Below are 25,076 nucleotides of genomic sequence, written 5' to 3' on the forward strand. Positions count from 1 at the left end.
CCAGCTTTCATCTTTCGCAAAGCTTTTACTACCTCTTCTCTGTTTACCAAAACATTTTACCCTAACCCTCTCACTTTGCACACCACCTCGACCAAAACACCCTATATCTGCCACTCTATCATCAAACACATTCAACAAACCTTCAAAATACTCACTCCATCTCCTCACATCACCACTACTTATCATCATCTCCCCATTAGCCCCCTTCACTGAAGTTCCCCTTTGCTCCCTTGTCTTACGCACTTTATTTATGTCCTTCAAAAACATCTTTTTATTCTCCCTAAAACTTAATGATACTCTCTCACCCCAACTCTCATTTGCCCTTTTTTTCACCTCTTGCACCTTTCTCTTGACCTCCTGCCTCTTTTTTTTATACATCTCCCACTCATTTGCATTTTTTCCCTGCAAAAATCGTCCAAATGCCTCTCTCTTCTCTTTCACTAATAATCTTACTTCTTCATCCCACCACTCACTACCCTTTCTAATCTGCCCACCTCCCACGCTTCTCATGCCACAAGCATCTTTTGTGCAAGTCATCAGTGCTTCCCTAAATACATCCCATTCCTCCCCCACTCCCCTTAACTCCTTTGTTCTCACCTTTTTCCATTCTATATTCAGTTTCTCCTGGTACTTCATCATACAAGTCTCCTTCCCAAGCTCACTTACTCTCACCACCCTCTTCTCCCCAACATTCTCTCTTCTTTTCTGAAAACCCCAACAAATCTTCACCTTCGCCTCCACAAGATAATGATTAGACATCCCTCTAGTTGCACCTCTCAGCACATTAACATCCAAAAGTCTCTCTTTCGCGCTCCTATCAATTAACACGTAATCCAAAAAAGCTCTCTGGCCATCTCTCCTACTTACATACATATACTTATGTATATCTCGCTTTTTAAACAAGGTATTCTCAATCACCAGTCCTTTTTTAGCACATAAATCGACAAGCTCTTCACCATTTCCATTTACAACACTGAACACCCCATGTATACCAATTATTCCCTCAACTGCCACATTACTCACCTTTGCATTCAAATCACCCATCACTATAACCCGGTCCTGTGCATCAAAATCACTAACACACTCATTCAGCTGCTCCCAAAACACTTGCCTCTCATGATCTTTCTTCTCATGCCCAGGTGCATATGCACCAATAATCTCCCATCTCTCTCCATCAACTTTCAGTTTTACCCATATCAATCTAGAATTTACTTTCTTACATTCTATCACATACTCCCACAACTCCTGTTTCAGGAGTAGTGCTACTCCTTCCCTTGCTCTTGTCCTCTCCATGAGTGGATATGTATATGTATGGATATGTATGTGTATATATGTATATGTCTGTGTATGTATACATTGAAATGTCATGTATATGTGCAAGTGTGGGCATTTATGTACATGCATATGTATGTGGGTGGGTTGGGCCATTCTTCATCTGTTTCCATGCGCTACCTCGCTAACACGGAAGACAGCAATTAAGTATAATAAAATGTAATAAATAAATGAATAAGAAAATTGGGAGGTAAGTTTGAATGGAGAAAAACTGGAGGAACTGAAGTGTTTTAGATATCTGGGAGTGGATCTGGCAGCAGATGGAACCATGGAAGCAGAAGTGAGTCACAGGGTGGAGGAGGGGGTGAAGATTCTGGGAGCATTGAAAAATGTGTGGAAGGCAAGAACATTATCTTGGAGAGCAAAAATGGGTATGTTTGAAGGAATAGTGGTTCCAACATTGTCATATGGTTGCGAGGCATGGGCTACAGATAGGGTTGTGCAGAGGAGGGTGGAAGTGTTGGAAATGAAATGTTTGAGGACAATATGTGGTGAAAGGTGGTTTGATCAAGTAAGTAATGAAAAGGTAAGAGAGATGTGTGGTAACGAAAAGAGTGTGGTTGAGAGAGCAGAAGAGGGTGTATTGAAATGGTTTGGTCACATGGAGAGAATGAGTGAGGGAAGATTGACAAAGAGAACATGTGTGCCAGAGGTAGAGGGATTGAGAAGTGGGAGACCAAATTGGAGGTGGAAGGATGGAGTGAAAAAGATTTTGAGCGATCGGGGCCTGAACATACAGGAGGGTGAAAGGCGTGCAAGGAATAGAGTGAATTGGAACGATGTGGTATACTGGGGTCGATGTGCTGTCAGTGGATTGAACCAGGGCATGGAAAGCATCTGGGGTAAACCACGGAAAGTTTTGTGGGGCCTGGATGTGGAAAGGGAGCTGTGATTTCGGTGCATTACATGTGACAGCTAGAGACTGAGAGTAAATGAATGTGGCCTTTGTTGTCTTTTCCTAGCAGTACCTCACGTGCGTGCAGGGGGGTGTCATTTCATGTGTGGCGGGGTGGTGACGGGAATGGATGAAGGCAGCAAGTATGAATATGTACATGTGTATATATGTATATGATTGTGTACGTATATGTTGAAATGTATAAGTGTATATATATGCGTGTGTGGGTGTTTATGTATTTACATGTGTATGAGAGTGGGTTAGGCTATTCTTTTGTCTGTTTCCTTGCGCTACCTCGCTAATGCAGGAGACAGCGATAATAATAATGAAAAGTATAATAATGAAAAGAAAATAAAGAAAATTTCATCATATTTTTCATGTCTAACAATCTTTGTCATTACTTGTATCAGGGAATGGTATCAGCATTTGTATCAGGGAACTGTCTCATCACATGTACCAAAAAAATTTCCCATCATCTATATTAAGTCAGAGAACTATCTCATCACATGTACCGAAAAATTGTCCCATCATTTATGGTAAGAACCGTATCATATTCCATGTTGTCTCCCATAACTATTGGGAAACTGCTCTCTCATGTGTGCTTGCAAATGAACCAGTATCTTTGTTAAGGAACTTTACCACCATCTTTCTAAGAAACTGTGTGTCCATTATAAAAGCATTACCTTAGCTACCTCAAGCTCCTTCTCAAGTTTGGCAACCTGCTCAGCTTTAAATGCTAGTTCATCCTTGACAGCCTTTGCACTGTCTCTTGTCATAGTAAGGTCTGCCTCCCGACCTGACAGTTGTTCCTGTAGGCGACACTTTTCCTTCGTTAGTCGGTGGATCTGAAAAAGAAACCATAATTTTTAATATAATTCATACCCAACTGCCCCAGCTACATTCTTCATTCTTGGCTGGTCAGTTTGGAAAGTGTGCATTCTGTGTACCCCATACACATTAACATCACATACCAATAATAACCTATAAAGTTAGATTTGCAAAATGATAACATCTGACTTGTCAAGGCACCAACATCAAAGGCAAGGACAAACCTGTTCTTCAAGGGCATTGCACTCCCGGATAAGACTTAGGACCTGCTCATGGGCATGGCCTCGCTCCTCCTCTGCTGCCTGCTTCTCTGCTTTTGCAGATTCTATCGCATCCCGCAAAGTCTCCACCTGCAGGGATGGGTTCCTAAATCAAGTGCTTCTCAAACTACCATACATCAAACAACATACTAAAAATAACACCTAAAAATCCCACATAATATTTTAAGTTAAATAAATATTATCAAAAACCCAATTAGAATTAGATCCTAGCAAATCTTTCTCTGGTTATGGTTTGTTCCACAGCTGGGTTTGATAGAGTTTTGTGATATTACTAACCTAGCCATGTGCTGTTTACTGAGGGCTTCATGCCCTGCTACACCATAAAAATTCTAAAAATGGACTAAATTTCACATGCAGAACTCTCCCTGGTCAGTAACTGCAACCTTGACATAATAGTGTACCAAGAACAACCTTGACATGACAGTGAACTAAGAACAATCACTAGCTGCGTAGCAACCACTAACATTCAATATCTCTGCAATGAAACACAAAGATCTTCCCGATTTCGATTGTTTATTATTATACTATCATTATACTGAATAGCTATTTCCCACATCTGCAAGGTAGCGCCAGGAAACAGAAGAAGAATGTTGGGGTGAAAGAGTATCATTAAAATTCAGGGAGAATAAAAAGATGTTTTGGAAGGAGGTAAATAAAGTGCATAAGACAGAAGAACAAATGGGAACATTAGTGAAGGGGGAAAATGGGAAGGTAATAACAAGTAGAGATGTAGTGAGGAGATGGAGTGAGTATTTTGAAGGTCTGCTGAATATGTTTGATGATAGAGTAGCAGATATAGTATTTTGGTTGGGGTGGTGTGCGAAGTGAGAGGGTCAGGGAGTATGGTTTGGGAAACAGGTGACAGGTAGTGAAAGCTTTACGGAAGGTGAAAGCCGGCAAGGGAGCAGGTTTGGATGGTACTGCAGTGGAATTCATTAAAAAAGGGGGTGACTGTTGTTGACTGGTTGATAAGGATATTCAATGTATGTGTGGTTCATGGTGAAGTGCCAGAGCATTGGTGGAATGCATGCATAGTGCCATTGTACAAAGGCAAAGGGGATGAAGGTGAATGTTCAAGTTACAGAGCATCAGATTGGGGAAGAGCAGTGTGATTTCAGAGGTGATAGAGGATGTGTGAATCAGGTGTTTGCTTTGAAGAATGTATGTGGGAAATACTTAGAAAAACAGATGGGTTTGTATGTAGCATTTACAGATCTGAAGAAGGCATATGACAGGGTGGATAGAGATGCTTTGTGGAAGGTATTAAGAGTATATGGTGTGGGAGGTAAGTTGCTAGAAGCAGTGAAAAGTTTCTACCAAGGATGTAAGGCATGTGTACGAGTAGGAAGAGAGGAAAGTGATTCGTTCCCAGTGAATGTCGGTTTGTGGCAGGGGTGCGTGATGTCTCCATGGTTACTTAATTTGTTTATGGATGGGGTGGTTAGGGAGGTGAATTCAAGAGTTTTGGAGAGAGGGGCAAGTATGCAGTCTGTTGTGGATGAGAGGGCTTGGGAAGTGAGTCAGTTGTTGTTAGCTGATGATACAGCGATGGTGGCTGATTTGGGTGGGAAACTGCAGAAGCTGATGACTGAGTCTGGTAAAGTGTGTGATAGAAAGCTGAGAGTAAATGTGACTAAGAGCAAGGTTATTAGGTACAGTAGGGTTGATGGACAAGTCAATTGGGAGGTAAGCTTGAATGGAGAAAAACAGGAGGAAGTGAAGTGTTTTAGATATCTGGGAGTGGATTTGGCAGCGGATGGAACCATTGAAGCGGAAGTGAGTCACAGGGTGGGGGAGGGGGCGAAAGTTCTGGGAGCATTGAAGAATGTGTGGAAGGTGAGAACATTATCTCGGAAAGCAAAAATGGGTATGTTTGAAGGAATAGTGGTTCCAACAATGTTGTATGGTTGCGAGGCGTGGGCTATGGATAGAGTTGTGCGCAGGAGGATGGATGTGCTGGAAATGAGATGTTTGAGGACAATGTGTGGTGTGAGGTGGTTTGATCGAGTGAGTAACGTAAGGGTAAGAGAGATGTGTGGAAATAAAAAGAGCGTGGTTGAGAGAGCAGAAGAGGGTGTTTTGAAGTGGTTTGGGCACATGGAGAGAATGAGTGAGGAAAGATTGACCAAGAGGATATATGTGTCGGAGGTGGAGGGAACGAGGAGAAGAGGGAGACCAAATTGGAGGTGGAAAGATGGAGTGAAAAAGATTTTGTGTGATCGGGGCCTGAACATGCAGGAGGGTGAAAGGAGGGCAAAGAATAGAGTGAATTGGAGCGATGTGGTATACCGGGGTTGACGTGCTGTCAGTGGATTGAATCAAGGCATGTGAAGCGTCTGGGGTAAACCATGGAAAGCTGTGTAGGTATGTATATTTGCGTGTGTGGACGTATGTATATACATGTGTATGGGGGGGGGGGGGGTTGGGCCATTTCTTTCGTCTGTTTCCTTGCGCTACCTCGCAAACGCGGAAGACAGCGACAAATTATAAAAAAAAAAAAAAATATATATATATATATATATATATATATATATATATATATATATATATATATATATATATATATATATATATATATATATATATATATATATATATTTTTTTATTATACTTTGTCGCTGTCTCCCGCATTTGCGAGGTAGCGCAAGGAAACAGACGAAAGAAATGGCCCAACCCCCCCCATACACATGTATATACATACGTCCACACACGCAAATATACATACCTACACAGCTTTCTATGGTTTACCCCAGACGCTTCACATGCCTTGATTCAATCCACTGACAGCACGTCAACCCCGGTATACCACATCGCTCCAATTCACTCTATTCCTTGCCCACCTTTCACCCTCCTGCATGTTCAGGCCCCGATCACACAAAATCTTTTTCACTCCATCTTTCCACCTCCAATTTGGTCTCCCTCTTCTCCTCGTTCCCTCCACCTCCGACACATATATCCTCTTGGTCAATCTTTCCTCACTCATTCTCTCCATGTGCCCAAACCACTTCCAAACACCCTCTTCTCTCTCAACCACGCTCTTTTTATTTCCACACATCTCTCTTACCCTTACGTTACTCACTCGATCAAACCACCTCACACCACACATTGTCCTCAAACATCTCATTTCCAGCACATCCATCCTCCTGCGCACAACTCTATCCATAGCCCACGCCTCGCAACCATACAACATTGTTGGAACCACTATTCCTTCAAACATACCCATTTTTGCTTTCCGAGATAATGTTCTCGACTTCCACACATTCTTCAAGGCCCCCAGAATTTTCGCCCCCTCCCCCACCCTATGATCTATGATGCACTTCCGCTTCCATGGTTCCATTCGCTACCAGATTATTATTATTAATATTATTATTATTATAATCAGCATCATTACTATTAGTATGATAATTATAATTATCATTATCATCATACTGTGAACTTACTCTGCTACATCTAACCAGCAAGACGGAACAATTCTGTAGCACGACGGTATGAACCCCGAGCACGACGGCACGATCCTTGAGCACGGCGGCACGAACCTTGCGACGACATATATATATATATATATATATATATATATATATATATATATATATATATATATGTATATATATATATATATATATATATATATATATATATATATATATATATATATATATATATATATATGTACAGAGCAGTATTAGTACCCCCTTCATCCAAAACACATATATCTTTGGTTATAATTCCCTCTCCATTTTAAAGGTTCAAATACCTGGTGTTGAGCCTTGGCTAGCTGTACTTGAAGGTTGTTGTTGTTGTCTACATGGCAATGTCGTTCCTCTAGGTCCTCACAATGACGCTGCCATGTTATTGTTTCCTCCTGCACACTCTCCATTCGTGCCTGCACCATAAATATCAACTTATCCCATTGTTACTCCCTTTGCAAATAAAAACATAAAGCAATTACATACAGACTCATTTATGAATTTAACAACTAGTGCAATCTTTGACACTGAACAATACATAGAATCACATGAGGGGGTGTTCCACATCCCATTACATCAAGCAAGTCACAAAAGGTCCATGAATTGGGGATGCCACTAACCCAACAGTGTGTCTCCAGCTGCCTTAAGAGCATTTGCCTGTAATGAAACTGGTGATGAAGTTTAACCAGACTCCAAAAAGTATAAGGGTAATGTTAGAGAGCTGAACTCATTACAAAGAGCCACAATAAATGATAACTACTGAGGTTGTGATATTTAATGAGGAAAACATAACTACCTCTGGTGCTGTGTTTGACAGATTTTTCAATCTATAAGTAGTAGGAAGGAACGTTCAGTTAAGACTATTAGGTAAAAACATTAGGCTGAAGTAGAATGTAGGAATATAAGTACAGCCTCTTCAAAAACTGCACTAGACTTGCCCTCTGCCAGTGGCCTGTTAAGGTTGAGGCACTTAAGGCTATGAAGAGGCACTGGAGTTCACTAGTTATGGAGACTCTACTGCCATGGCCATCCCCTCGAGGAAGTTCCAGAAAGGAACAGGCATCACAGGTACAGATCGACAGACAGACTACCTTAAGCAGTGAGTTCTCTTCAGTCAGTCGCAGAATTTGTCTCTGGTGTTCCTGAGCATCCTCCTCCCGCCGTGAGTGTTCCTGCTGCAGGTTGCGGCATAGGGTATCCCGCTCCATTTGCGTCTCCTTGAGTCGCAGCTCAGACTCAGCTAATCGACCACCTAGATCTGTCAGAGAGTCCTCCAAGGTCTCCACCTGTTAAGAATGACAGCAGATGAGAATATAATTCATCTCCAAGCTTTTAGGAGTATCTAGTTTTAAAGTAATGTTCACTTATGGTGTTTTCTTGGTTCTCTGATCTAACAGATGTACTGATTGAAGACTGACCTTGAAGTATCTCTTGATTTCAACCACTTTTCAAAATACTGTCAGATTGTAAGAGTTAGGTTTTCTGTGTTCTTTGGGCAGGTGGTCCAAAACTTCACAGCTTTATACTAGTTAGGATAGGGAGAGGGGAGAAAGTAAACTTTCCACATATTCCCTGAGTGCTGTAGAAGGTGACTAAAAGAGGAGGGCGTGAGGGGCTGAAAATCCTCCCCTCCCGTTTTGCACTTTTCCAAAAGAAGGAACACAGAAGGGGGCCCAGTGAGGATTTTTCCTCTTGGGCTCAGTCCTCTGTTTTGAATGCTACCTTGCTAATGTGGGAAATGGCAAATATGTATGAAAAAAATGTAAAGTGAGGTTGTTTTCTGATGCTAATTTTAACCTTTTGGCTACAAACTACAACTAAAACAGCAATACATATTCCTTCTCACAGCAAAACACAAATATAGTCCACAGCTGTTACTAAAGTTTGTATATCCTGTGTGGTTCACTGACTCTCCCTAACCAAGTAAATGGTGCCTGAATCCCATAAGATGCTGCCCCCACACACAAACCCCCTGAGGCTTTACACATAAACAATGACTCAATGCAACTTATGGCTGCTACCCACTCACTGATTCAGTTTTATCCGTATTTTCACATTTTCTTTGTTCTCACCATTAATCATGTAATCTATGGATGTTATGAAGTTAAGATGTAATGTATAAGTGTGTTTTATCATTATCTTTCTTACTTTTTATTATACCTTGTCACTGCCTCCTGCGTTAGCAAGGTAGCGCAAGGAAACAGATGAAAGAATGGCCCAACTCACCCAAATACACATGTATATACATATATGTCCACACACAGCACATATACATACCTATACATCTCAACGTATACATATACATACACACACAGACATATACATATATACACATGTACATAATTCACACTGTCTGCCCTTACTCATTCCCGTCGCCACCCCACCACACATGAAATGACAACCCCCTTCCCCCTCATGTGTGCAAGGTAGCGCTAGGAAAAGACATCAAAGGCCACATTCGTTCACACTCAGTCACTAGCTGTCATGTATAATGCACTGAAACCACAGCTCCCTTTCCACATCCACGCCCCACAGAACTTTCCATGGTTTACCCCAGACGCTTCACATGCCCTGGTTTAATCCACTGACAGTACGTCGACCCTGTATAGCACATCATTCCAATTCACTCTATTCCTTGCACGCCTTTCACCCTCCTGCATGTTCAGGCCCCGATCACTCAAAATCTTTTTCACTCCATCTTTCCACCTCCAATTTAGTCTCCCACTTCTCCTTGTTCCCTCCACCTCTGACACATATATCCTCTTGGTCAATCTTTCCTCACTCATTCTTTTCTTGTGACCAAACCATTTCAAAACACCCTCTTCTGCTCTCTCAACCATGCTCTTTTTATTACCACATATCTCTCTTACCCTTTCATTACATACTCGATCAAACCCCCTCACACCACATACTGCCCTCATACATCTCATTTCCAGCACATCCACCCTCCTCCGCTCAACTCTATAGCCCATGCCTTGCAACCATATAACATTGTTGGAACCACTATTCCTTCAAACATACCCACTTTTGCTTTATAAGATAACATTCTCGACTTCCATACATTTTTCAACGCTCCCAGAACTTTCGCCCCCTCCTCTACCCTATGATTCACTTCTGCTTCCATGGTTCCATCCGCTGCCAAATCCACTCCCGGATATCTAAAACACTTCACTTCCTCCAGTTTTTCTCCATTCAAACTTACCTTCCATCTGACTTGTCCCTCAGCCCTACTGTACCTACCTTGCTCTTATTCATATTTACTCCCACCTTTCTTCTTTCACACACTTTACCAAACTCAGTCACCAGCTTCTGCAGTTCCTCATTATGTAAAAAATAATGATAAGTGTTTAAGAGCTGATAGCACTGAGCTCCACACTATTTATCTGTATCTCTGATGCCCAAAGGATTGAAGGGGTTGCCAAGGCAAAATGCCTACCTCAATGTCCTTTTAAAAGATATTATACTTTGTCGCTGTCTCCCGCGTTTGCGAGGTAGCGCAAGGAAACAGACGAAAGAAATGGCCCAACCCCCCCCATACACATGTATATACATACGTCCACACACGCAAATATACATACCTACACAGCTTTCCATGGTTTACCCCAGACGCTTCACATGCCTTGATTCAATCCACTGACAGCACGTCAACCCCGGTATACCACATCGCTCCAATTCACTCTATTCCCTTGCCCTCCTTTCACCCTCCTGCATGTTCAGGCCCCGATCACACAAAATCTTTTTCACTCCATCTTTCCACCTCCAATTTGGTCTCCCACTTCTCCTCGTTCCCTCCACCTCCGACACATATATCCTCTTGGTCAATCTTTCCTCACTCATTCTCTCCATGTGCCCAAACCACTTCAAAACACCCTCTTCTGCTCTCTCAACCACGCTCTTTTTATTTCCACACATCTCTCTTACCCTTACGTTACTCACTCGATCAAACCACCTCACACCACACATTGTCCTCAAACATCTCATTTCCAGCACATCCATCCTCCTGCGCACAACTCTATCCATAGCCCACGCCTCGCAACCATACAACATTGTTGGAACCACTATTCCTTCAAACATACCCATTTTTGCTTTCCGAGATAATGTTCTCGACTTCCACACATTCTTCAAGGCCCCCTAGGATTTTCGCCCCCTCCCCCACCCTATGATCCACTTCCGCTTCCATGGTTCCATCCGCTGCCAGATCCACTCCCAGATATCTAAAACACTTCACTTCCTCCAGTTTTTCTCCATTCAAACTCACCTCCCAATTGACTTGACCCTCAACCCTACTGTACCTAATAACCTTGCTCTTATTCACATTTACTCTTAACTTTCTTCTTCCACACACTTTACCAAACTCAGTCAGCAGCTTCTGCAGTTTCTCACATGAATCAGCCACCAGCGCTGTATCATCAGCGAACAACAACTGACTCACTTCCCAAGCTCTCTCATCCCCAACAGACTTCATACTTGCCCCTCTTTCCAATAAATATATATATATATATATATTTTTTTTTGTATATATATATATACATGTATATACATACACATCCACACACGCAAATATACATACCTATACTTCTCAACGTGTACATATATATACACACACAAGCATACACATATATACACATGTACATAATTCATGAATCAGCTGGTGACTGAGTTTGGTAAAGTGTGTGGAAGAAGAAAGTTAAGAGTAAATGTGAATAAGAGCAAGGTTATTAGGTACAGTAGGGTTGAGGGTCAAGTCAATTGGGAGGTGAGTTTGAATGGAGAAAAACTGGAGGAAGTGAAGTGTTTTAGATATCTGGGAGTGGATCTGGCAGCGGATGGAACCATGGAAGCGGAAGTGGATCATAGGGTGGGGGAGGGGGCGAAAATTCTGGGGGCCTTGAAGAATGTGTGGAAGTCGAGAACATTATCTCGGAAAGCAAAAATGGGTATGTTTGAAGGAATAGTGGTTCCAACAATGTTGTATGGTTGCGAGGCGTGGGCTATGGATAGAGTAGTGCGCAGGAGGATGGATGTGCTGGAAATGAGATGTTTGAGGACAATGTGTGGTGTGAGGTGGTTTGATCGAGTGAGTAACGTAAGGGTAAGAGAGATGTGTGGAAATAAAAAGAGCGTGGTTGAGAGAGCAGAAGAGGGTGTTTTGAAGTGGTTTGGGCACATGGAGAGAATGAGTGAGGAAAGATTGACCAAGAGGATATATGTGTCGGAGGTGGAGGGAACGAGAAGAAGAGGGAGACCAAATTGGAGGTGGAAAGATGGAGTGAAAAAGATTTTGTGTGATCGGGGCCTGAACATGCAGGAGGGTGAAAGGAGGGCAAGGAATAGAGTGAATTGGAGCGATGTGGTATACCGGGGTTGACGTGCTGTCAGTGGATTGAATCAAGGCATGTGAAGCGTCTGGGGTAAACCTTGGAAAGCTGTGTAGGTGTGTATATTTGCGTGTGTGGACGTATGTATATACATGTGTATGGGGGGGGGTTGGGCCATTTCTTTCGTCTGTTTCCTTGCGCTACCTCGCAAACGCGGGAGACAGCGACAAAGTATAATAAAAAAAAAAAAAAATTCATACTGTCTGTCTTTATTCATTTCCATCGCCACCCCATCACACATGAAACAATAACCCCCTCCCCCTGCATGTGCGCTGTCTCCCGCTTTAGCGATGTAGCGCAAGGAAACATGAAAGAATGGCCCAACCCTCCCACATACACATGTATATGCATACACATCCACACACGCAAATATACATACCTATACATCTCAACGTGTACATATATATACACACACAAACATATACATATATACACATGTACATAATTCACACTGTCTGCCTTTATTCATTCCCATCGCCACCCCACCACACATGAAATAATAACCCCTTCCCCCTGCATGTGCGCGAGGTAGCGCTAGGAAAAGACAATAAAGGCCACATTCGTTCACACTCAGTCTCTAGCTGTCATGTATAATGCACTGAAACCACAGCTCTCTTTCCACATTCAGGCCCCACAGAACTTTCCATGGTTTACCCCAAATGCTTCACACGCCCTGGTTCAATCCATTGACAGCACGTCGACCCCGGTATACCACATCGTTCCAATTCACTCTATTCCTTGCACGCCTTTCACCCTCTTGCATGTTCAGGCTCTGATCACTCAAAATCTTTTTCACTCCATCCCTCCACCTCCAATTTGGTCTCCCACTTCTCCTCGTTCCCTCTACCTCTGACACATATATCCTCTTTGTCAATCTTTCCCCTCTCATTCTCTCCATGTGACCAAACCATTTCAACACACCCTCTTCTGCTCGCTCAATCATACTCTTTTTATTACCACACACCTCTCCTACCCTTTCATTACTTACTCGATCAAGCCACCTCACACCACACATTGTCCTCAAACATCTCATTTCCAGCACATGAGTGGATGGGAGACACTGATTAAGGAAATAAAAATGAATATCTTTATTATCCCTGGGGATAGGGGAGAAAGAGTACTTCCCACATATTCCCTGCGTGTTGTTGAAGGTGACTAAAAGGGGAGGAAACAAGGGGGCTGGAAATCTTTCTCTCCCGATTTTCACTTTTCCAAAACAAGGAACAGAGAAGGAGGCCGAGTAAGGATATTCCCTCTAAGGCTCAGTCCTCTGTTCTTAACGCTACCTTGCTAATGCAGGAATTGGCAAATACGTATAAAAAAAATATATTTCTATATCATTATACTTGATTGCTGCTTCTTGCACCAACAAGGCAGTGAAAGGAAACAGATGAAAAATGGACCATCCACTCAAACACACATGTATATACAGAAATGCCCACACACACACACATATACACACACATAACAAATATACACATGCACAGGCATGAAAATACACATACACAGACATATGCATATATATTTCATTTATTTTATTATACTTAATTGCTGTCTCCCACTATAGCGAGGTAGAGCAAGGAAACAGACAAGGAATGGCCTAAGCAACCCACATACACATGTATACATATAAACATCCACACATGCACACATACATATACATTTCAACATATACATACACAAATATATACATATATACACATGTACATATTCATACTTGCTGCCTTCATCCATTCCTGTCACCACCACGCCACACATGAAATAGCATCCCCACCACCACCACCACCAGTGAGGTTGCGCCAGGCAGAAAAAGACAAAAAAGGCCACATTCGTTCAAATATGCATAAACACATAATGCATATGTTCATACTTGCATGCCTTCATCCATTCCTGTTGCTACCCCATCTCACAGGAAACAGCATTGCTACCCTTGCTTCAGCGAGAATGCGCTAAGAAAACAGACAAAAAGGCCACATTCATTCACACTAAGTCTCTAGCTGTCATGAGTAATGCATTGAAACCACAGTTCCCTATCTACATCCAGGCCCTAAAGGCCATTCCATCGTTTACCCAAGACGTTTTACAGGCCCTGGTGCAGTCTACTGACAGCACGTCCACCCCAATATACAGCAACATTCCAATTCACTCTATTCCTTGCATGCCTCTCACCATCCTGTATGTTCAGGCCCTGATCACTCAAAATCTTTGTCACTCCATCCTTCCATCTCCAATTTGGTCTCCTATTTACCCTTATTCCCTCTACCTCTGACACATATATCCTCATTGTCAATCTTTCCTCGCTCATTCTCTCCATATGTCAAAACCATTTCAACACACCCTCTTCTCCTCTCAACCACACACTTTTTATTTTTCATTTCCATACATCTCTCTTACCCTTTCATATCTTACTCGATCAAACCACCTCACCACATATTGTCCTTGCAACCATATAATATTGTTGGAACTACTATTCATTCAAACATACTCATTTTTGTTCTGAGATAACGTTCTCTCTTTCCACACCATAGTCATGAATGCTAACCGCTACACCATGGGAGAGAGTTTTTGTTTCTGTTTTCAACTATTATTAGGAGTACAGTACTGTATTCACTTGCAAGTTCATGGATTCTTTGCTGTACACTTGCTTTAACTAAAAAACCAAAGTGGCAACATGGTGTTTAGTTAACCATTTAATCTGAGAGAAGATATATTTTGTCTGTTATACTTACTGTTTTTTTATTTTTTCAAATGTTAAGACAAGAAAACAAGCATATCTGCACAAACAGATAATAACTGTACAATTAAGTTCCTTCGGAAAAGCAAATTGAAATTGGATACTACACTGAAGATGATGTGTTGCAATGCAGTTGGGCAGAGCAGATATACATCACATGGGTCAAATAATAACTAGTGAATACACCTTGAAGAGCTGAAAATAGAGAATGAAGCAGTGAAAGAGAAGGAAGTGCAGTTGAAGGCCATACCTGAAACTCATCATGAGCCTGTATTCGCGTGTAGGTGAGGAGTGTGTCCTCCAGCCTTCGTACACTCTCCTCATGAGCAACTGTCAATCGCTCAGCTACTGCTGCCACCTCTGCCTCTCTCTCATTTTCCTAAGAGTTATGTTAAAAATGGTATCACAATACTTGAATAAACCAATGCACATGTGTTCTAAAGTGTTCAGCGAATAGGGCCTGAACATATAGGAGGGTGAAAGGCGTGCAAGGAATAGAGTGAAGCGGAACAATGTGGTATACCGGGGTCGACATGCTGTCAATGGATTGAACCAGGGCATGTGAAGCGTCTGTGGTAAACCATGAAAAGTTTTGTGGGGCCTGGATGTGGAAAGGGAGCTATGATTTCGGTGCATTACACATGACAGCTAGAGACTGAGTGTGAACAAATGTGGCCTTTGTTGTCTTTTTTTAGCGCTACCTCGTGCGTGTGCAGGGAGAGGAGGGCGCCATTTCATGTGTGATGGGGTGGTGATGGGAATGGATGAAGGCAAGTATGAATATGTACATGTGTATATATGTATATGTCTGTGTATGTGTATGTATGTACATGTTGAAATGTATAGGTATGTATATGTGCGTGTGAGGGCGTTTATATATATACATGTGTATGTGGGTGGGTTGGGCCATTCTTTCGTTTATTTCTTTGTGCTACCTCGCTAACATGGGAGACGGCGACTGGGTATAATGATAAAGAAAAAATATATATGCATATATCATTTTTTGTTTGTTGAGAGGTGCAACTGGAGGGATGTCTGATCATTATCTTGTGGAAGCAAAGGTGAAGATTTGTGGGGGTTTTCAGAAAAGAAGAGAGAATGTTGGGGTGAAGAGAGTGGTGAGAGTAAGTGAGCTTGGGAAGGAGACTTTTGTGAGGAAGTACCAGGAGAGACTGAGTACAGAATGGTAAAAGGTGAGAACAAAGGAGGTAAGGGGAGTGGGGGAGAAATGGGATGTATTTAGGGAAGCAGTGATGGCTTGCGCAAAAGATGCTTATGGCATGAGAAGCGTGGGAGGTGGGTTGATTAGAAAAGGTAGTGAGTGGTGGTACGAAGAAGTAAGATTATTAGTGAAAGAGAAGAGAGAGGCATTTGAACGATTTTTGCAGGGAAAAAATGCAAATGAGAGGGAGAGGAATAAAAGGAAGAGGCAGGAGGTCAAGAGAAAGGTGCAAGAGGTGAAAAAGAGGGCAAATGAGAGTTGGGGTGAGAGAGTATCATTAAATTTCAGGGAGAATAAAACAATGTTTTGGAAGGAGGTAAGTAAAGTGCGTAAGACAAGGGAGCAAATGGGAACTTCAGTGAAGGGGGCTAATGGGGAGGTGATAACAAGTAGTGGTGATGTGAGAAGGAGATGGAGTGAGTATTTTGAAGGTTTGTTGAATGTGTTTGATGATAGAGTGGCAGATGTGGGGTGTCTTGGTCGAGGTGGTGTGCAAAGTGAGAGGGTTAGGGAGAATGATTTGGTAAATAGAGAAGAGGTAGTAAAAGCTTTACGGAAGATGAAAGCCAGCAAAGCAGCAGGTTTGGATGGTATTGCAGTGGAATTTATTAAAAAAGGGGGTGACTGTATTGTTGACTGGTTGGTAAGGTTATTTAATGTATGTATGATTCATGGTGAGGTGCCTGAGGATTGGCGGAATGCTTGCATAGTGCTATTGTATAAAGGCAAAGGGGATAAGAGTGAGTGCTCAAATTACAGAGGTATAAGTTTGTTGAGTATTCCTGGTAAATTATATGGGAGTGTATTGATTGAGAGGGTGAAGGCATGTACAGAGCATCAGATTGGGGAAGAGCAGTGTGGTTTCAGAAGTGGTAGAGGATGTGTGGATCAGGTGTTTCCTTTGAAGAATGTATGCGAGAAATACTTAGAAAAACAAATGGATTTGTATGTAGCATTTATGGATCTGGAGAAGGCATATGATAGAGTTGATAGAGATGCTCTGTGGAAGGTATTAAGAATATATGGTGTGGGAGGCAAGTTGTTAGAAGCAGTGAAAAGTTTTTATCGAGGACGTAAGGCATGTGTATGTGTAGGAAGAGAGGAAAGTGATTGGTTCTCAGTGAATGTAGGTTTGCAGCAGGGGTGTGTGATGTCTCCATGGTTGTTTAATTTGTTTATGGATGGGGTTGTTAGGGAGGTGAATGCAAGAGTTTTGGAAAGAGGGGCAAGTATGCAGTCTGTTGCTGGTGCTGATTCATGTAAGAAACTGCAGAAGCTGGTGACTGAGTTTGGTAAAGTGTGTGAAAGAAGAAAGTTAAGAGTAAATGTGAATAAGAGCAAGGTTATTAGGTACAGTAGGGTTGAGGGTCAAGGCAATTGGGAGATAAGTTTGAATGGAGAAAAGCTGGAGGAAGTGAAGAGTTTTAGATATCTGGGAGTGGATCTGGCAGCAGATGGAACCATGGAAGCGGAAGTGAATCATAGGGTGGGGGAGGAGGCGAAAATTCTGGGAGCCTTGAAGAATGTTTGGAAGTCGAGAACATCATCTCGGAAAGCAAAAATGGGTATGTTTGAAGGAATAGTGGTTCCAACAATGTTGTATGGTTGCGAGGCGTGGGCTATGGATAGAGTTGTGTGCAGGAGGGTGGATGTGCTGGAAATGAGATGTTTGAGGACAATATGTGGTGTGAGGTGGTTTGATCGAGTAAGTAATGTAAGGGTGAGAGAGATGTGTGGAAGTAAAACGAGTGTGGTTGAGAGAGCAGAAGAGGGTGTTTTGAAATGGTTTGGTCACATGGAGAGAAAGAGTGGGGAAAGATTGACCACGAGGATATATGTGTCAGAGGTGGAGGGAACGAGGAGGAGTGGGAGACCAAATTGGAGGTGGAAAGATGGAGTGAAAAAGATTTTGAGTGATCGGGGCCTGAACATGCAGGAGGGTGAAAGGCGGGCAAGGAATAGAGTGAATTGGAACGATGTGGTATACCGGGGTCGACGTGCAGTCAATGGATTGAACCAGGGCATGTGAAGCGTCTGGGGTAAACCATGCAAAGTGTGTGGGGCCTGGATGTGGAAGGGGAGCTGTGGTTTCGGTGCATTATTACATGACAGCTAGAGACTGAGTGTGAACGAATGGGGCCTTTGGTGTTTTTCCTAGCGCTACCTCGCACACATGAGGGGGGAGGGGGTTGTTATTCCATGTGTGGCGAGGTGGCGATGGGAACAAATAAAGGCAGACAGTATGAATTATGTACATGTGTATATATGTATATGTCTGTGTGTGTATATATATGTGTACATTGAGATGTATAGGTATGTATATTGTGCGTGTGTGGACATGTATGTATATACATGTGTATGTGGGCGGGTTGGGCCATTCTTTCGTCTGTTTCCTTGCACTACCTCGCTAACGCGGGAGACAGCGATAAAGCAAAATAAATATATATATCATTTTTTCTTATACTTTGTCACTGTCTCCCACACATGCACATATACACAACTATACATTTAGAACAGAGGACTGAGCCTTGGAGGGAGAATCCTCACTTGGCTCCCTTCTCTGTTCCTTCCTTGAACATACAGGAGGGTGAAAGGTGGGCAAGGAATAGAGTGAATTGGAACGATGTGGAATACCGGGGTCGACATGCTGTCGATAGATTGAACCAGGGCATGTGAAGCGTCTGTGGTAAACCATGAAAAGTTTTGTAGGGCCTGGATGTGGAAAGGGAGCTATGGTTCCGGTGCATTATTCATGACAGCTAGAGACTGAGTGTGAACAAATGAGGCCTTTGTTGTCTTTTCCTAGCGCTACCGCGTGCATGCATGGGGGGAGGAAGGTGCCATTTCATGTGTGGTGGGGTGGCGATGGGAATGGATGAAGGCAGCAAGTATGAATATGTACATGTGTATATATGTATATGTCTGTGTATGTATATGTATGTATACGTTGAAATGTTTAGGTATGTATATGTGCATGTGTGAGTGTTTATCTATATACATGTTTATGTGGGTGGGTTGGGCCATTCTTTTGTCTGTTTATTTGCGCTACCTTGCTAACGTGGGAGATGGTGACTGGGTATAATGATAAAAAAAAATATATATACGCATATTATTCTTTCTTATACTTTGTTACCGTCTCCCACACACGCACATATACATACCTAAACATTTAGAACAGAGGACTGAGCCTTGGAGGGAGAATCCTCCCTTGGCCCCCTTCTCCGTTCCTTCCTTGAACATACAGGAGGGTGAAAGGCATGCAAGGAATAGAGTGAATTGGAATGATGTGGTATACCAGGGTCGACGTGCTGTCAATAGATTGAACCAAGGCATGTGAAGTGTCTGAGGTAAACCATGGAAAGTTTTGTGGGGCCTGGATGTGGAAAGGGAGCTGTGGTTTAAGTGCACTGCACATGACAGCTAGAGACTGAGTGTGAACAAATGTGGCCTTTGTTGTCTTTTCCAAGCATTACCTCATGCACCCGCGGAGGGAAGAGGTGTCATTTCATGTGTGGCAAGGTGGCGACGGGAATGGATGAAGGCAGCAAGTATGAATATGTACATGTGTATATATGTATATGTCTGTGTATGTATATGTATGTATATGTTGAAATGTATAGGTATGTATATGCGCGTTTGTGGGCACTTATCTATATACATGTGTATGTGGGTGAGTTGGGCCATTCTTTCGTCTGTTTCCTTGCGCTACCTCACTAACTCGGGATACAGCGACAAAGTATGATAAGAAAATATACTAATACTCCCTACTTTTTTTTTACACAAAAACTATGATATCAGATGTGGTTTAATGGTTAAGTAAAGCACTAAACTATCTATGAATCTTGGTGCTTGTGTCATACACATTACTTAAGGGGCTAGCCAAAATACATTTATCAAAGGCCTATTAATCTCAGTGTAAAGGTGTTTTTTGATTGGTCACCTAAAACAATAATAGCATAGCATTTGACTGTTTCACTAATACACCATTCAACAAACAACAAAGACACTTTGATGTACAGTAAAAACAAAGACAGCTTGATGTGTATTTCCTAAAACTGAGTGGCTTCATGACCTACCATCTCTCGGACACGCCTCTCCAGACAACTGTTCTTTTCCTGTACTTCCTGTAGGTCCCGCTTCAGTCCTGCTACTTGCTCCTCTCCCTGTACTGCCTCTTTTCTTATCTGTGGTACATATAGAGATAAATCTGAGATGTGATATGTTCCTAAACTCTGACATCATGTAGGTTCTGTGCTACTCTCAAAGCTGTACTGCTTTTAATGTTTGCAAGTTGTCTTGGCAATGAGGGTGTGTAATATTTTAACCTTTTATGTGTAAATGACTGTATGAAGTGGAAACAAAGACAAGAAAAAATTAAAATGAGGATAATTTCATCACTTTCCTAGAATCAGAGGATTAGTGAAAGGATGGGATAAAAGCAGAAAACCTTGAAAATGGCATAAAAATCTACTTATATGTTCTTACCTAATTGCATCTTTACAGAACTGAGCAATGTTCATTATGTCCTGTCTTCTTTTATTACATTATCATATCTTTCATTGAAATTAGGAAAGCTTCTGTCATACACATCCTCAGGCAATGAATTCCACCTTTTAATTACTCTTTTTGGGGAAGTGGATTACTTCACATTCTTCCTTCCACTTAATTTAATTCATAGCTATGACCTCTTGCCCTCCTCTTCAAGGTATCAAATATTGCTCTTTATCTATTTTTCTAGTCTTTTCACACAGTTAAATAGCATCATCATATCACTTCTCATCCTCTACTCTGCTAAGGCTGAAAGTTTCAGTTTTTGAAGTTTTTCCATGTTACTTAAATTTTTCAAGACAGGTACGTATGTGGCTGTTCTCTGCACTTTTTTATATCATTTCTATATTTTTTCAAATATGGGTTCCAAATGACTGTGGCATATTCTAAAGTTGGTCTAATCAAGGTTACAATTGATTTTTTGATCATGTCTTCATCTACATATCAAAAGGCTACCTTCATATTGGCCAATAAATTGTATATATTTTCAACTTTCTCATTAATATGGTCTTCTGGTGCTAACTCAGGATTTATAATTAAACCCAGATCTTTCTACCTTTAATTCAGAATGTGATATCCCATCTTATAGTCATATTTCGGTCCTCTATCACTTTCTCCAAATTCCATTACATGATATTTATCTGCATTTAATTCCATAATCCATTCTTGGCTCAAATCTTGTATTTAAGTAACACAAAGATCTATACATAATTCATTGATTTTGATTGGCTTCAAAATTTATGCATCATTTGCAAACATATTTATGTAACTGTCTTAATTCACACTGTCAAGTACATCATTTGCATATAAGAACATTCCTGTGGTCACAGAAGGTAAGTAAAGGGATAAGGTAGGCCATATGCTACCAAAATCCCCATTTCTCCTTGTTCTTTGGCTATAGTGTCTCCAAGTTATTTGCATGCCATCAATTTTGACTAAAATATGCATATCATACTTTATAACATTTACAGCAAATCAAGCTAAGAATCATCTCACTGATAGTTTCAGCCATATCATACTACCATCATACTTGCCAGTACTTGGATATAATACATGAACCTTCCCTCCACATTAGCAGTCATGACTAAATTCCTACAAGACTATTACACTTTTCAAAACTTACAGTACTGCTCAACTGTTTCTAACACATCCCTCTTGCAGACAGTTCTGGCTAAACTGTACTAAGACCATCTTTCTTTAATCCACTTCAATGCCTCTGTTTGTTGATTGCAAGTGTGCCATAATTGGTTCAAGGCATTCAAAAATACTGGGCAATAATTAGCAGAACAGTGAGTCAGAAAATAATTACTAGCTACTCTGAAAATGGTTCCATATCCTTTGCTCATACTTTTCAACATGTTCAGTAACCATCAAAATGCCATGAAGGCTAGTATATCATTTTACACTATGTAGCAAAAAAAAAAAGTACTGAAATCTGTATGAATTAATTTCTCTTCCTTTCTTTTAAATCTATTTGTTAATCATTAATCATAATTAGTTCAGGACCCATTTCTATGAAAGAGTGTTAGTGTTATCCAGAACTGTTTTCTATGAAAGAATCCCAGTATTACCCTGGACCTATCTAAAGGCTCCTGCAGTCGAACACTGCACTATTTTCAGTTGCAGGGAAAAGCAGACTCCTTCGGAATTAGAAGTTCTTTGACAAAGCTATACCCCCTATGACTGAGCCTCACCTAATGTGGATTTTTACTTTTGGTGTAACCTTGAGCAGGCAGAGTCTGGTAGTATGTAATGAATTAATGATCAATTACTGTGATCAAAACATGTATTCATTTATTTATATCACTAGATCACTCTTTCCCATGTCAGCAAGGTAGCGCCAGGAAACAGTCGAACAATGACCCATCCACTCATATACACATATATATAAATAAACGCCCATACAATGGCCCATCCACGCATATACACATATATATAAATAAACGCCAATACATGCACATATACATACATATACAAAACATACATAACTCGAAATTATAACATATCATGGTGAGATGTTCATACATTATGCCATGACAAGGGACACATCATACAGCTGACAGAATCATAGCCTGAAAATCCATTCATCTAATAAGCTCACCACACTTGGAAGTACTGTTTTACTGTTTTGATAAATGTTTCATTTGTTTGAGATAAAAAAACTTTCAAACTGCAGACAAAATAATAATAAACCTATACTGAAAAGTACCACCCTTGAGGTATACTAAATATCTAGCCAAAGGTCACTGGGTTAATAAAGCTACTTGTTATCAGTTACAAAGTTTAGTTCAAGGGCATTCCTCCTGTTATAGGTACCTGCTTTTTAGAAAAAGCCAATAACCCTACTAAGTTTAGACCACATTCAAGAAGCCACCATCAGTGTACTAACCACGTCAAGGTTCATTCTGGTCTGGTGCAGCAGCTTGGTCTCATGGGCGAGAGAGTCATTAAGTACACCCACCTCACGCTGTTCCTCATCCAACAGCTCTTCCATAGTAGCCACCTGGTTTCTCACCCCTTCCAGTTCAGACTGTAGTGTTGTTACCTGTCATAAGTTGAAGATGTTATGGTATATACACTTCATTTAACATCACAATTACAGTAAGAGCTAACATAATAAAGCACATGACAGAAAATAGGATTGATACATAAACATGAAACCAAGGGTTAAAATCAAGTAAGTGCCAGTTGTACCTGTCAAGCTTAAGAATTCAATGTGTGAATATGTTCAGATCAGAGAGTTATATTTTGAGGAACAGTTAATTACTGTCTTCTTTTGCTGTGCAAAATGAGGGGTAAAAGTTCTCATAAAGTCCATGTGGTGACCAACCTGTCTTTCTTTCTGGAGGGTGTCACGGGTGAGTCGCCTCACTTCTTGTTGCAAATCCCCAACTTTTTGCTCCTGCTTCTCTGTTTCTTTAATCAGGCCCTCCACCTGCCAAGAGGACTCTATCAGTTCCAACTTACAACTTTTGAACTTTGAAGATTTGGAGGATATAAACACTTAAAAATCATCAGGGAATGTGCTGTCATCTCTCATTTGTGTAGCTTTAAAAACATATACTATATCAAATTATCAAACATTTCAGGAAATTGTGCACCACTTCTGTCATAGATGATGTTGATTTTAAGAAAACAATTGAAAATCATTGCTGTAATTTTTCAACCAGTAACAAGCCTTTTTATTTCTGGTTTTTCTTTTTCTCTATATTCTTGTATTTCATAAGAGGTAGCCCAGGAGGTAAATAACATACTGATCACACATATACGCAGCTAAAGAATTATATATATTCATTTATCAATCTATTATACTTTGTCACTGTCTCCCGCGTTAGTGAGGTAACGCAAGGAAACAGACGAAAGAATGGCCCAACCCACCCACATACACATATATATACATACACGTCCACACACACACATATACATACTTATACATCTTAACGTATACATATATATACACATACAGACATAAACACATATACATAATTCATACTGTCTGCCCTTATTCATTCCAGTCGCTACCCCGCCACACATGAAATGACAACCCCTCCCCCACATATGCACGAGGTAGCACTAGGAAAAGACAACAAAGGCCACATTCGTTCACACTCAGTGTCTAGCTGTCATGTATAATGCACTGAAACCACAGCTCCCTTTCCACATCCAGGCCCCACAGAACTTTCCATGGTTTACCCCAGACGTTTCACATGACCTGGTTCAATCCATTGACAGCACATCGACCCCGGTGCACCACATCATTCCAATTCACTCTATTTCTTGCACGCCTTTCACCCTCCTGCATGTTCAGGTCCTGATCACTCAAAATCTTTTTCACTCCATCTCTCCACCTTCAATTTGGTCTCCCACTTCTCCTCGTTCCCTCCACCTCTGACACATATATCCTCTTTGTCAATCTTTCCACACTCCCTCCATGTGACCAAACCATTTCAAAACACCCTCATCTACTCTCTCAACCATACTCTTTTTATTACTACACATCTCTCTTACCCTTTCATTACTTACTCAAATCAAACCACCTCACACCACATATTGTCCTTGAACACCTCAATTCCAGCACATCCACCCTCCTGCACACAACTCTCTATAGCACACGCCTCGCAACCATATAACATTGGTGGAACCACTATTCCTTCGAACATACCCACTTTGGCTTTCCGAGATAATGTTCTCGCCTTCAACACATTTTTCAACGCTCCCAGAACTTTCGCCCCCTCCCCCACCCTATGACTCACTCCCGCTTCCATGGTTCCATCCGCTGCCAAATCCACTCCCAGATATCTAAAACACTTCACTTCCAATTTTTCTCCATTCAAACTTACTTCCTAATTGACTTGTCCCTCACCCTTACAGTAGCTAATAACCTTGCTCTT

General features: G+C 41.4%; 1 protein-coding gene across 15 annotated transcripts in view; it reads right to left on the reverse strand.

The window, feature by feature from the left end:
- Nucleotides 1-25,076, reverse strand: part of LOC139760399 (uncharacterized) — a 216,838-nt gene that overhangs the window by 65,452 nt on the left and 126,310 nt on the right. For all 15 annotated transcript variants that reach the window (XM_071683539.1, XM_071683547.1, XM_071683535.1 and 12 more), the window contains 8 exons: nt 23,516-23,620; nt 23,075-23,230; nt 20,214-20,321; nt 15,166-15,294; nt 7,895-8,089; nt 7,091-7,219; nt 3,280-3,405; nt 2,911-3,072 (listed from right to left, as the gene is read on the reverse strand). In XM_071683539.1, the coding sequence (XP_071539640.1) occupies nt 2,911-3,072; nt 3,280-3,405; nt 7,091-7,219; nt 7,895-8,089; nt 15,166-15,294; nt 20,214-20,321; nt 23,075-23,230; nt 23,516-23,620 (1,110 nt within the window). The remainder of the gene's footprint in view (nt 1-2,910; nt 3,073-3,279; nt 3,406-7,090; nt 7,220-7,894; nt 8,090-15,165; nt 15,295-20,213; nt 20,322-23,074; nt 23,231-23,515; nt 23,621-25,076) is intronic.

The sequence above is a fragment of the Panulirus ornatus genome, chromosome 36 (assembly GCF_036320965.1).
Source record: "Panulirus ornatus isolate Po-2019 chromosome 36, ASM3632096v1, whole genome shotgun sequence".
Lineage (NCBI taxonomy): Eukaryota > Metazoa > Arthropoda > Malacostraca > Decapoda > Palinuridae > Panulirus > Panulirus ornatus.